Source organism: Saccopteryx bilineata, chromosome 2 (assembly GCF_036850765.1).
Source record: "Saccopteryx bilineata isolate mSacBil1 chromosome 2, mSacBil1_pri_phased_curated, whole genome shotgun sequence".
In the NCBI taxonomy this organism is placed as follows: Eukaryota; Metazoa; Chordata; class Mammalia; order Chiroptera; family Emballonuridae; genus Saccopteryx; species Saccopteryx bilineata.
The window spans coordinates 382403728-382418162 of NC_089491.1; the positions used below are offsets into that span (position 1 = coordinate 382403728).

At 40.1% G+C, this 14435-nt stretch overlaps 1 protein-coding gene across 6 annotated transcripts in view; it reads left to right on the forward strand.

The window, feature by feature from the left end:
* The window catches only part of STXBP4 (syntaxin binding protein 4), a 171129-nt gene that overhangs the window by 10541 nt on the left and 146153 nt on the right, over positions 1-14435 (forward strand). For 3 of the 6 annotated variants that reach the window (XM_066263992.1, XM_066263995.1, XM_066263997.1), the window contains exons 2-4: positions 547-623; positions 1520-1650; positions 4630-4762. In XM_066263992.1, coding sequence (XP_066120089.1) covers positions 1580-1650; positions 4630-4762 — 204 coding nt within the window. In that variant the 5' untranslated portion in view covers positions 547-623; positions 1520-1579. The remainder of the gene's footprint in view (positions 1-546; positions 624-1519; positions 1651-4629; positions 4763-14435) is intronic. The other 3 variants (XM_066263993.1, XM_066263994.1, XM_066263996.1) reach the window with 2 other exon arrangements.

The following is a 14435-nucleotide window of genomic DNA, read 5'->3' on the forward strand; positions in this document are numbered from 1 at the left end:
TCCCTTCCTGTCTTTCGGTCCGGTCCCTGTCTGTCTGTCTCTCTCTTGCTAAAAAAAAAATTAAAAAGTTTGACTTTATTAAGATATAATTGATTTACAACACATTTAAAATGAAACAATCTGGTAAGTCTTGACATGTATATTCATTTGGAAAACCATCACTATTGCCTACTATACCTATGAAGAACCAGGTTCAGAAAAGCCTAGCAGTCAGATCGGAACCCAGGTGTATCTGATGTCAAGGTGCACGTGCCAGGTCCTGCAGCCAGAATTCCAGCTGGGAAAACAACCATTGACTATTTCTTGTTTGTGTGGGGGAAGGATACAATCTCTGTGACTCTGGCTACTCATTTCTTTAATAAGAGGGTTGTCCTAAATGACCCTAATATTTTTTTAGCTTTAAGTTTGTATATTTTATTCATATTTCTTATGCAGAGGTGGTAAGTCTCTATTCAGATATTGTTTTTTTTAATTAAATGTAACCACTATTCTAATTTGCACAGTGGAGCTATAAGGGACATTAAAATAATTTTTTTCTTTTGATAGGAGAATATTGAAGAAGCTTGCAGAGTAATATGAGTCTGAGTAATCTAGGATCTGTAGGAGGTCCCTCGAGATAGTTGGTAAGACAATAGGAATTTCTATTTTCTTCAACAGTGTATGGTGTTATTATTATTATTATTATTATTATTATTATTATTTTGCGAGAGAGAGACAGAGAGACAGGAGGACAGATAGGAACAGACAGACAGGAAAGGAGAGATGAGAAGCATCAACTGGTAGTTGTAGCACTTTAGTTGTTCATTGATTGCTTTCTCATATGTGCCTTGACAGGGGTGAAGGAAGTGGGTGGGCTCCAGCTGAGCCAGTGAACCCTTGCTCAAGCCAATGACCTTGAGCTTCAAGCCAGTGACCTCTGAGCTCAAGCCAGCAACCATGGGGTCATGTCTATGACCCCACGCTCAAGCCAGTGACCCTGTGCTCAAGCTGGATGAGCCCATACTCAAGCCAGTGACCTCAGGGTTTTGAACCTGGGTCCTCAGCATCCCAGGCCAGCACTTTATACACTGCGCCACTACCTGGTCATGCGAATTGTATAATTATTTTGCAGACATTCTGACTGTAAACATCCTGGCCTGTCCTCACAGCGACATTTCCCTCAGTCTTTCATTATGTGCTTTTTAAGCTTGCTAACGGAAGAAGCTATAATGGTTACCAAAGCTTACCTGTATTCTTCAGCTCTGTGAGAAAATGCAGGTTTCTTATAGATACAGATGTTGATAATGATATAGTCATATTAGTATACCTTTATCTGTCTATCTACAGAACTCTCTTTACATTTCGCAGATACTATGAGCAATGACTAAATGACATAGCCCCAAACAGAGTACATCTAACATCTATATACCCTATATACCGTCACATGTTGTTTATGTGCAAAGTGTCTGTCATGTTTATATGCAAAGTTTGAAGCAAATTTGACTGTTCTAAAACATGACTTTGTTTTCTACTTCCCCAGTCGTAGGAAAAGAAGAATTTGTAGACTCTGCATCAAGGTTTTCATTGGCACGGCTGTTAAATGCAAGGCTCCTGGGGTGAAACCATGAATGAAATCACATCTGCTCTAGTGCCCGCAGGTCCGATTGAAAAGTGAGTGATAAATTCAGTTCAGTACGTTTCGAACTGTCATAGTTTGAAATACATAGACTATTAGTGAATGAATGACTGGTGGAAAGTTTTATGCAGCTAACAACCTGTGGTCGAGGACAGCGATAAGAAGAAGTTGATTAGTAATCACTTTCAAAGTCTGCATTCTCTTTTCTATATGACGAGGTCTGCAACAGTATCTGTTCTGCTTCCGCCCTTGTCCTTCACTGGTGCCCTCATTCCTCCCACAGATGGTCATTTTTATTCTTGGGATGTTTCTCTATGCTTCCTTTTGCATAAATAAGTAAATATACATATACATAAATGTTATATACATGTGTGTGTGTGTATGTACATACATAGTTATGTGGTGTTGTTTTTCTCAAAGCGACTTATTCTGTACAAGGTTCGACTATGCATTAGACATCTGCTCTTGCTTACAGAGTCCACAGGTGTATCCCAGCTCTTTGACTCAGGTTTACGGGGCTTCTGTGGAGAAGGGTGTCGGGCCAGCTGAGCTCAGGGTCTTTCTGTGACGCTTCCTCCTGGGGGCACCGGAAAGGCACAGTCTCCACGGGACACTAGGCAGCCTGGCTGTGTGGTGTGCAAAGAGCTTCACGTCTTGGTGCTGAACAGCTTGACTCTCTGGGACAGCACAGAGCTTTTCTAAACTACTGTCCTTAGTGCCACTCAAGCCCATAAGAAAGAGTCATAGGACTGAAGTAAGATGTCCCCAAACACCTAGGCTCCAGCTCCCAGGCTCCTGTCGCAAGCATATTTCTAACAAAATTGTATATACTGTTCTGACCTTGCCTTTTTTTATTTTTTGGAATGAGGCAGGGAAAGAGAGAGAGAGGAACATTGAGCTATTCCTGTATGTGCCCTGACCAGGGATCAAACTGGCAACCTCTGAGCTCTGGGTCGATGTTCTAACCAACTGAGCTATCTGGCCAGGGCGCCATTTTTATTTTCATTTAAAATTATATTCTGGTGGTCACTTCATATCAGTTTATAAAGAGCCTCTTGTACTTTTTTCTAACTGTATGCATTCTGTTATGTGGATGTACCATCGTTTATTCAGCCAGTACGTTAGTGACGGGCATTGAAATTGTTTGCTATTTTTGGTGGTTATAAATTATGCCAAGATCAAAAGGGTCAAGTCATGTTGTATTTTTTGCCAGAGTAACTTTGGTATAGATTCTGAAAAATGGGATTGTTAGAGTAGAGTGTAAATTTATAGATTACCCAATTCCCTTTTTAGGGGAATTTTTATGTCAGAAACTAAGAGAGCTTTTTCTAAAAGCTATAATCCACTGTAGCATATGTAGTAAATAATTGTTTTATATTAATTTTTATTTTTAAAAATTATTTAATTTTTCCATTGATTTGACAGATAGGGAGAGAAAGAGAGAAGGAGAGGAAGGGAGAGAGAGAGAAAAAGAGAGGGAAGGGAAGAGAGAGAGAGAGAGAGAAGCGCCAAGTCATTGTTCCATTGAGTTGTGCACTCATTGACTGCTTCTTGTATGTGCCCTGACCAGGGACCAAACCTCTGACCTCGGTGCACCAGGATGACGCTCTATTCACTGAGGCACCCAGCCAGGGCCAGGAAATAATTGTTTTAATAGCAGCTTCAGTTCGTGAGATGTTCGAGGGTACCTGCAGGTCCTCTATTCGGCGGTGGCATTGGCACAGCCCTGAAGCTCATCCTAGCACGTTGTGCCTCTGGCATCAGACGGAGGGGATTCGCGTTTCTGTTCTCTGGTTTTGTAACCACAGGCCACTGAGTTAACCCTCTCAGATTCTGCTTACTTTAGAAAAACGGGTCCTGGCCGGTTGGCTCAGCGGTAGAGCGTCGGCCTGGCGTGTGGGGGACCCGGGTTCGATTCCCGGCCAGGGCACATAGGAGAAGTGCCCATTTACTTCTCCACCCCCCACCCTCCTTCCTCTCTGTCTCTCTCTTCCCCTCCCGCAGCCAAGGCTCCATTGGAGCATAGATGGCCCGGGCGCTGGGGATGGCTCCTTGGCCTCTGCCCCAGGCGCTAGAGTGGCTCTGGTTGCAGCAAAGCAATGCCCCGGAGGGGCAGAGCATCGGCCCCTGGTGGGCAGAGCATCGCTGGGTGGATCCCGGTCGGGCGCATGCGGGAGTCTGTCTGACTGTCTCTCCCCGTTTCCAGCTTCAGAAAAATACAAAAAAAAAAAAAAGAAAAGAAAAAAGAAAAACGGGGGTAATAACCTTAGGGATTTTATAAATACTAAATTGAGTGGCATAATGTCTGTGTATTATTTAGCACCATACCCAGTACATAATAGATAAGCAGGCAGCCCTAGGCCTTATTTATTAACCAGTACCAGTCAATGCTCCGACCAGAGTGTTCAAAAATATAACTTGAGGGTATACCTTTCACAGGATTCTTTTGACAAGTTCTTTTCTAGTGCACTGCTCTTCCATCTGACAGAGATGCCACCGAGAGCAAGTGCTTTGTACCAAGCAGATACTCTTTCCAAATTCATGGGATAAACTTTTTTTTTTTTTGCAACTCAAATGGAGGTTGTAGGATTTTGCTTTAATGACCACAGACCTGTCTTTTAAAGTCACTGATGTAACTCATTTAAAATATTTACTACTGGAATTCTTCAATGTAGTCTAAAAATCAATAAAAGCAAATCTTTTCTGTCACTTTAAATAAATGTTTAAGTTTATCTCAATAATATTTTTAAAGTATTTTTTCTTTGCTCTCCAAAGAAATAAGCATTATTGTTGTAATTTCTTTTATAGTTTGGTTGTTTCGTAGAGAAAATGAAAAATACAGGTAAGAAAATCTATTTGATTGCTTTTGTATCACCATACTTTTTAAAATGGAGTTGCTAGTATATACTGAGTACTTGGAGTTATCTAGAGCTAAGAGTTTGATTTAACAAGTAGTTTGAAGAAAAGGGAGGATCTCCAGGCTAACCTGTGAGTGGTAATTTACTTTCTCTTAGGGACCCTGCCTTTCAGATGATTACAGTTACCAAGGAAACAGGCCTGGGTCTGAGGGTCCTCGGAGGAATTAACCGGAATGAAGGTCCCTTTGTGTATATTCAGGAAATCATTCCTGGTGGAGACTGTTATAAGGTAAAAATGAAAATAAAAATAATCCTTCACCAACTCCCCTCCCCCCCAAAAAAACCCCAGTCCACTAGGAACGAGGTTTGTTTTCCTATTTCATTAGCATGTTTTTAGTATTAGCTGAATGTCCACCCTGACCATTTCTCAGTGAAAGATACAAAGGAACTGGAAAACAGAGCTTGACCTTCAAAGAGCTTTAACCCAATGAATGAATATGAAATAAATGTGAAAATAACAGACTTCAAGTTCTAACTCAAGGGTATATATTTTTAATTATATGCTGTTCAACTCTTACCCTATTTTCGGTTGAGAGAAATTATATTTGAAGACATGTAATCTATCCACTGCTCTGAGTTTGGATTAAGATGAATCGCTTAACCTTGAACTCTATTCCTCTAGCCTCTCCTAAATGCAAAACAGAGAAAACAAAAACACTGAGCAGATACATAGATACAGACAATGGGGCAGCAAGTCCCAGAGGGAAAGGGGGAATGGAGGGAGGGGGAGGGGAGACAAAAGGGGTGGAATGGGAACGAAAAAAGACTGCGTGCGACATGAAGGGTACAGTGTGGGGGGTTGAGGGGGTTTTATTGAGTGGGACACTTAAAACCATGTCAACCAAATAAATTAAAAATAGAAATTAAAAAAAACCCACTCAGCAATAAAATTCATTCATTTCAGAATTTACTATAATTCTTGTTGTTTGTTAATTGTTTCACTAATTAGTTGCCCACCTGAGAAATTAGACTTAGAATTAAGAACAGAAAATGTCCTTTTTTAGTAATCAGGAAGTCTTACTCTCCTGTTCAATGTGAGAAATACGTAAATGATGAGTCCCTTTATCCTCTGGTTGCTGGAAGTTCAGACCCAGATCTAAAGCCAGCAACTTCGCTCACAAGTGGGTTCCTGTGTCTGCATTTTCATTTATTGGATTTTATTTGCTATTTTTATTTTACTAATGTGATTATATATATCTTTTATTCAAAACTGCCTTCAGTGCTTTTTGGAAATATATGGGATATAAAGAGTTTAATAAACTCTTCTATTAATACCAAGATGTGTAGTATGAAAAATGATTCTCTTATCGTTAGGTTTGTTTCTATTGTTGTTTTCTTACTCTGCTTGTTTTGATTGAATAAACAGTCCTAATCTTATCCCCATTCCCACCCCAAATACTTGTTTAGCAAGCAGGTTATCTATTCTACTGGATTTTTTTTTTTGTTAGGAAAACATCAGCTTTACTAGTAACTTCCAAAATGATAGAAATAATTTTGTTTGGGGCTTTTTGAGATAATAAGGTGTCTTTCAAATACATGAATTGTATTATACAATAAGTTTGTGATATTATAATGATACAAAATTTGGCTGTAGAATTTAAATTATTGGCCCTGGTCAGTTGGCTCAGCAGTAGAACGTTGGCCCAGCATGTGGATGTCTCAGCTTTGATTCCCAGTCAGGGCACACAGGAGAAATACCCATCTGCTTCTCTACCCCTCCCCCTTTGCCTTCTCTCTCTCTCTCTCTCTCTCTCTCTCTCTCTTTCCCTACTGCAGCCATAGCTCGATTGGAGCAAGTTGGACCTGAGCCCTGAGGATGGCTCCATGGCCACCGCCTCAAGTGCTAAGAAGAGCTCAGTTGCTGAGCAACAGAGCAATACCCCAGATGGGCAGAGTATCACCTCTTAGTGGGCTTTCCCTGTTGGGGCACGTGTGGTAATCTGTCTCTGATTCTCACTGAATTAAAAAAAAAAAGAATTTAAATTATTAACCAAATAAGAACACATTTAAATGCTAAGTTTAAACAAATTCAAACAAAAAATGAAAAATTTCTTGTAAGAATTAGAATGTTTAGTACTACTTTAGATTTGAAGCTGAGGGTGAGTGTGTTCCGTATAGCTAAAGTATTTCCGGACTGCATTTGATATAAGGCAATAGTGGATTATGGTACATAAAAAGTGATAAGACTTTGCTTTTAAGACAAGCATCAATTTGTGCTTTTAGATTCCCATGAAAAATATTTGTAATTAAAGTAGTAATGTGATAACAGTGGTGCTGAGTGCCTCGTCATTAGCTGTCAGTGAGAGCAGACTTAAGAATTTATGCTTATAATATATAGTTTCTGTTACTGGTTTCTTGGAATTCAGTAGTTTGAAAGGGTATTAAAAAGCAAAACCGTGTAATGGACTATATTGTGTGCTTACCACTAGAGAGCAGCATAGAGTCATTAATGTTCTTGGATTTGTACATGGTCCTAAGAATAACCAAGAGAGGTGTAGACAGAGAAGAATAAATAAATGTGCAGTGATTACGCTTATTTTGGTGTACTTCCTTATGATGGAGAGTTATGTGCACATTTACTCTACAAATATGAATGGACGCTATTTTATTTTTAGAAATTTTAAATGAATGATGATAGCATTTACTGTGTTCTAAATATTGTGTCAGAATGTTAATAAACTTCTAACCTGCCCAAAATGGCTGTATAGCAGGTGTATTCAGCACCGGAAACACAGGCTGCAAGGTTGTCCCTGTTAAGTTGTTAAACTGAGCGACTGTTAATATTTTTTAAATGCATATGAGTGCTTTGATTTGCTCTAATTGTAACATATTTGTTTCAAAACTAACAATATAGGCAAATCTCACACTTATAGATGGATCGTATTCCGTTTATATCCCTAACTTCGCCTGTTAGGGCACTGTTGGGACTCGGAATCTAATTAATCATGGCTGGCTGCCGCTTCCCCCGCCGCCGCCCCACCCCCCCCAGAAATGTTTTTCATCCGGCAAATACGAAATGCAATACTGGTTCAGTAACCAAAATATCACACATCTTTGGAAAAGATATTCAGAGTTCAAACTTGGGATTTCTTGAAAACAAATTTCCATAAGAGCTAGAAGCAGTCTGTAGGTTGAAAACAAATATACTAGGACCTGAGTGAAGGACATGTGAAAAGCCCAAGTCCCTTTTCATCTCACCAGCTAGTCCGTATCAGTCTTGACATTCAATCTTAGACCTCTTTCCGGCCTAGCTACTCCTTGGAGCTTCATACCCACATATCCAATTGCCTCATCAACATCTCCACTTGGATCTCTTAAAGGCACGTTAAATTTAACATATTTGTGACAGGACTCAGGGCAGTCACACCACACCCTCATCTGCCCATCTCTCCCCAAACAAACCTTCTTCCCATGGTCCTGGTCTTGGTGAATGACACCTCCTAGTTGCACAAAGTCAGACAACCTAAGAACATCCTAACTACTACCGCTCCCGTACACCCATATCCAGTTCATTAGCACATACTGTTGACTTTTTACTCTCTAAATATTTCCTGAACCCTCCTGTCTTCTTGATCCCCACTATCACCGTAGCTTAAACTCATCAGTTTCTACATATCATGACAGCTTTGTCTACTTATATGCACCATGCCTATTTTCCTCCCAACCTGTCTTACTAATACTTAGTTGCCTACAGGACTGTGTATCGTGGGATTTGTGCTCTTCTCTGGCTCTTCATCTGTATGTTTCCATAGTGGGATTCTTTTAGCTCCTGGAGGGACCCAAATCCTTTCTCATCTCATAAGCTGATCCCTGTGACTTGGAAAAGCCCCCACTCTCCCACCCATGCTTTCCAATTACTTCCAGATACCAAAGACCACTTTCTTTTTTATTTATTTATTTATTTTTATTTATTCATTTTAGAGAGGAGAGGGAGAGAGAGAGAGAGAGAGAGGAGAGACAGAGAGAGAAGAGACAGAGAGAGAGAAGAGGGGAGGAGCTGGAAGCATCAACTCCCATATGTGCCTTGACCAGGCAAGCCCAGGGTTTTGAACTGGCGACCTCAGCATTTCTAGGTCGACGCTTTATCCACTGCGCCACCACAGGTCAGGCCAAAGACCACGTTCTAAGAAATGTTTTCCTTGCGCTCCCCCTCCCCCTGGTTTTTTATCCCTATGTATGCTTCTACATCCTCTTCCTTTTTTTTCATATCATCTATATCACCTATCTCAGTTTGTAATCATAAACTGGTATCTGTGATTGTTTTATCAATTCTGCCTGAAACACAAGACTGTATGTTTCTTACATGCAAGGAACCCTACCTGATCTTATTCACAATGAAATTCTTAGACCTCAATGTGATGCCTGACATGCTGATTGCTCAGTTCATATTTATGAATGAATAAGTGATGCCTTAGTCTGTCACGTCTCTGAGGTTTATTGATCTGCCTGTTTACCACTTTACTGCCACCATCTGGGCTCAACACCAAGGTACATCCTCCCTGACCCTTTGTGTCAGATTCTGGATAACACTTTGAAGTTGTTAAATGTTTCTAGTTGGTTTCTTTGTTTTTCTGCTAATAAAGTAAGGAAATCAGGCAGAATTCCAATGCTTTTCTTCAAGCTTGATGATACATTATTTTCTTTCTCGGTGAAATCGAGATGGGTCTGACAGTCAAGGTCATACTATAATTGGCAGCATTTTTTTCTCATAGCGATACTTACAATAATGGCATATCTTACAAAATCTATGTCATCTCAGATTTAATAAAATTCAAGACTTTTTTGGAGGGATGTCAGACCCCATAGATACAGAGAAATATCACAGAAATATAGGTAATGATGGTTAGTCATTGTTCCCAAGGGATTGAAGCAGGGCATTTTTGACTCAGAGGAAGTCTGCTTGCAGAACACGCGGGGCATGTCACGGGAACCAGGGCCAAGGCCTTTCAGAGAGCTAGGACCAAGGCCTCTGATTGGCCAGGGGTAGAGAAAGCCATCCCATTGGTGGAGCTACGGGCGCAGCAGTCAGGAGGGTTCACTTTGCAGCATCACTCTCTCCTCCTTTGCCATTATTATTTCTGTTAAGGTCACCCCAGTTTCCTCTGTATCCCGGACGTTGTTCGTGTCTTGTGGACTTGTGTTGTACCCGTCATTATGCTGGGGGAGACAAGCATGGGAAGGACACGGGTCCGGCCCGCTGGGAGAACCCGTGCTGCTAGTTTGCGGGTTGCTGAATTAATACGCTCTAATGGGAGGAAAAAGTATAGAAGGGCAGTAAAAAATAAGGACAGTACAACGTCAGCTGCAATAATGTAGGTAAGGAAAAGAGCTTTGCAGCAAAGAGAAAAGACCAGTGAAGTAAATCTAGGGAGTTGGGGGAAATTGACAGTGCAGATAGTGTTTGATTGTGGCTGTGAAGCTTTAGTGAGAGTTCATCAGATAGAGGAGTGGCAGGGCGGGTGGTGTCGTTCTAGACAGAAATTAGTATGTGTAAAAGCATTAGGGCTCGGAGAACATCTTCTGAAAATAGAGTGAAGATGTTACATGCCGGGAAGGAGAGGTGGATGATGAGGCTAGGAAAACGTCGGTTGCAGCTAGTTGTTTATTTTGCTGGGTTTGGGAAGTTAAGGAGTTTCAACTTTTCTGCCAGTGGTTAGTCATCTCGGGTTCCTCATTGAGGAGGAACAGGATTAAGTTTGCTGTTGGTGTGAAAATTGCCCGTTTGCAACTCTGGTTCGACTCACCTGTATTTAACAGAGACAGTGTGCTAGGATTTTATATATATTATTTAATTATGACATCAAATTTGTGTGATAGCTCTTTATCCCCACTTTAAAGCTAAGAAAATGGAGTCTCGTGGAGGTTAAACAACTCCCTTAGATTCACAGCAATAACTGGGGATGAGAGGAAGATGCGTCCAGTTGACAGTTTGTGACAGTCTGAGGAAGGATTTGAAGCCATGCAAGAGCATCCTTAGCACGTAGGAATAATGAGTGAGTTGAATCAGAGTCTGGCAGTATAGATGGTTTCTGCTGAGGTAACGTGTCATCTCGAAGACTCTAATAGTCTTTACCATCAGAAATGAACAGAGTTGGTAGTTTCTGGTAAAGGTGCGTAAGAGGTCAGGAATACATTATTGTTTCGACATCTTTGTAAATGTCAGCGTGAAAGACTTCAGGCTCCAAGGCCGGGCACGTGGAAGCGCCGGGCGTGCCCCCCTGCTGTGTGCTGTGTGGCTGCCCTGTCACCACTGAATCAGAACCCAGACAGCGTGGAAGAGACCTTGACTTTCGCACCTTCGCATACACATTAATCCAGCTGGGGCAGAATTCACTGGTTCTGAATGCCAGACATTTGCAGAAATAGCTTTGTTTTAGTTGGCAGGTTCTGACTTTTAAACAGGTTCAGAAATTCACATATCAGCTAAGATTTTATTCTAGGAAGCAAAAGGAGAAAGATAAAAAACCACTGCTGTGAATACTTTTTAGAAAGAAAAAATATATAAACACCAGAAGCCATGGTCGGAAGGCATTGTTCTTCCTCTCTTCTCTGACTCTCGTCCTGCTGCAAAATGCTACCTCACTGCATCCATCGGCATGTTTTAATGCACGTTGCACTGCCGTTGTGAGAGTGCGTTCCAGTGTGCTGTTATACTCTATAGCCTGAGGAGACGGTAGGGGTCGTAGGTCATCCTAAACCCCCTTGCCTACTTCTATTTTTTGTAGCGTTTTTCTCTGCAGCCCTGACAACCAGCTGTGATCTCTGTAAGCTACTTAGATGCAGGCGCTGCCTCCGACACTTTAGAATTCAGTTCTATGTTCTTTGTGGAGGAGATAGTACACCTCCCTATCCTTTACCCCCCCCCCTTCATCGTTTCTGAACATCTAGCTAGCACATCATAGAACTCATATTTGATTCATGTCTACCTATTTGCCAAACTGTGGACTGTTTCCACTTCTGTCCACTGCCTCTCAATTCCTGCCCAAGTGGAAGACAGTTGAGTAGCCATCTGACTATAGTCATTCTTGTAGAATTCCCTCTTTTCAAGAAAGTTCAATAAAGAGGAACTGTTAATACCAAGAATGTTTAGATTAACACAAAGTAGCCTAATACTATCTACCACCTCATTTCTAAAAGGACTATTTTTTCCTTGTCAGTGACCTTTAAATAAAATTATTTGTTCCAATGAAGCAGGGATTTCTTCATTTTCCCTCTCTTCCCCCCTAACTTGTTACCGGCTTTGGGATTCAAGTCAATAGGAATGTAGTCAATAAATTCCCGTTACAATCTATCTTATTAAACTGATTCTGATGAGGACTTTTTTTTTTTTGCCAATTCCAAATGGTCTATAGCTGGATTTAACCATGACATTTATTTACCTGTATTAGTTAATTAATTTATTTTAAAATTAGATGAAAAATTCTCTACTTGACCCTTCCTTTCAATATCAGATTTGGAATATAGAACCAAAATATACTTTAGCTAGTTAGGCACATTGTTGGGCAAATGACATGTTTTCTTTTTATTTGGGAGGGGGGGATGGAAAATTTATTTTCTTTTTAAATAATGTAATATTTGGCACACACAAAAGGAAATTGGAGCTATATCTATATAACTTATGAAGCATAAGAATAAATTGACCACCTATGATTCCAATTAGTGTTCACCCTCTGATTTAAGAAGTAGAAAGTTTAAGCAATATGGAGCCTTCCTGTGTGCCTCCCCTGCTCACGCTCTCCACCCTCCCTCCCAGAAATAAGCACTCTAGAATTGTGTTTATTCTTCCCTAATTTTTCTTAGCCTGATTTATTTGCTGCGTCCAAAAGGTTGTTCTTTTTGGTTGTTCCATTTCACTTTAACCTAGAGTGAATGAATGACTGTCCTCAAACTAAAATTAAGCATATTAAATTACTTATGTCTATAGGTGTCTAAGTATACTCTGGGTATACTTGACTTAATGTTAATCAAACTCTGTAATAAGATTTGGGCTGAGGCAGTACAAAACTGTGTTTACAAAATCTTACAAAATCAGCTCTTTTGTGTTTCTGTTCATGTAGAATCCATATGGTAAATACTTTCTCCATATTGCTTGTCTTTCCCAACATTACTATTGTGTTTTACTGTCCGTACATTAATCAAGTGGACAGAGGAAAACATCACCTGTGAATATAGCAATTGTGTGTTATGATCTCTGACTTTGCTGGTTATAGTTATTTTATATTTTATATATTTATAAAATCTTTTATATATTTATAAAATCCCTAAATATTTTATATATTTATAAAATCCATATTAGATTTCTAATTTTATATATTATTAAATTAAATTGCCTTTTTTGTTTTAATTTTTTATCATGTTTTTAATTCCAAAGGGTCATAGAGTAATTATGTGTTTAACGTATACAGGATTTGAGATAATGTTTCGACACTATTTTTTTTTTAAGTGAGAGGAGGGGAGATAGAGAGACAGACTCTACATGCACCCCAACTGGGATTTACCCAGCAACCCATCTAGGGGGATGCTCTGCCCATCTGAGACCATGCTCGCAACTGAGCTATTTTTACTGCCTGAAGAAGAGGCTTCAGTGAGCCATCTTCAGCATCCAGGGCTGATGTGCTCGAATCATTCAAGCCATGGCTGTGAGGGGGGGGGGGGAGGGAAGGCAGAGAAGCAGATGGTCACTTCTCCTGTGTGCCCTGACCGGGAATTGAACCTGGGGCATCCACATGCCAGATTGACACACACTATACTGTTCAACCAACTGGCCGGGGCCACTAGAAAATTTTTTTATAAATATTTTATATTTATTTAACTATTTCCCTGAGTGTTCAGTATTCAGTGTAAGAAGTAACACTAAGTATTTTTCTAAAGAACAAAAATAACTTGCTATTTTTGCCTTGAAATAACCATAAATCACCATTATATATATATACACTTTAGTTCAGATCAAAGATTAGTTATCTATGGGATATATCTTAGATGAGACTTTGAAATAAAATATTCCTTAGATTTGTGGAATTTACTTAAATGCTATCAGGGTGAAAATGTAGCCTTTTAACCATATAAGCTTCTTCCTTAGTAATTTAAATAATGTTTTCAGTCTTTGCACAAATGATAAATTCAGAAGTATCTTAGGAACTAAAAATGAAGAGAGCTCATTCTTCTTTCCCCGTCTGAATTGAGAGAAAAGACAGATGGAGACGGAGAAACTTGCCTCACAACCACATTAAATCTTGTAGCTCATATGCTCTGTCCTGTTCAGCTAGACTGGTCTAGGCAGAGCGCGGACTTCACCAAGACAGTGCCAGACAGCCGGTTGGAAGTGGTCATTATTGGTAGGACATGACTAAAGCTATTTGCACCGCCAATTAGGCCTGAGTCACAGGAGAGATGGAGGACCCAGTAAATAAGATGCTTGATCATGATCTAAAATATGGGTAGTATCAATATAATTAAGATTTTTGGTTGAATTTTTGAAAATTCGTACTGTGGAATAAACCCGGTGGTTTGGTGGGATGAAATCAGGTGCAGGAATGCTCAGAGAGAAAGTGAAGACGTCTCATATTCTGAAGCGTTCTAGGATTATTTGCTCTACTTTATTACAGAGTCATAGTTGTAGCTGTTTCATAGCACCGAGTGTTTAAAACAGGTTTCTTCTCCTTGTGTACCAGGTTATGTTTCCAAATGTTCAGGATTCCTTAGTGTGCAAGTTTGCTCAAGGTATACATGAACTGTTCCTTTGCATTCACATGTATTAGCAAACCAGGCTCCAATCAAAAAGTTTTTGTTACTGAGATTCTTTTTTTTTTTATTTTTAAGGTAAGAGGAGGGGAGGAAGTAAGGCAGACTTCCACATGTGCCCCGACTGGGATCAACCTGGCAGCCCCATCTTGGGCCAATGC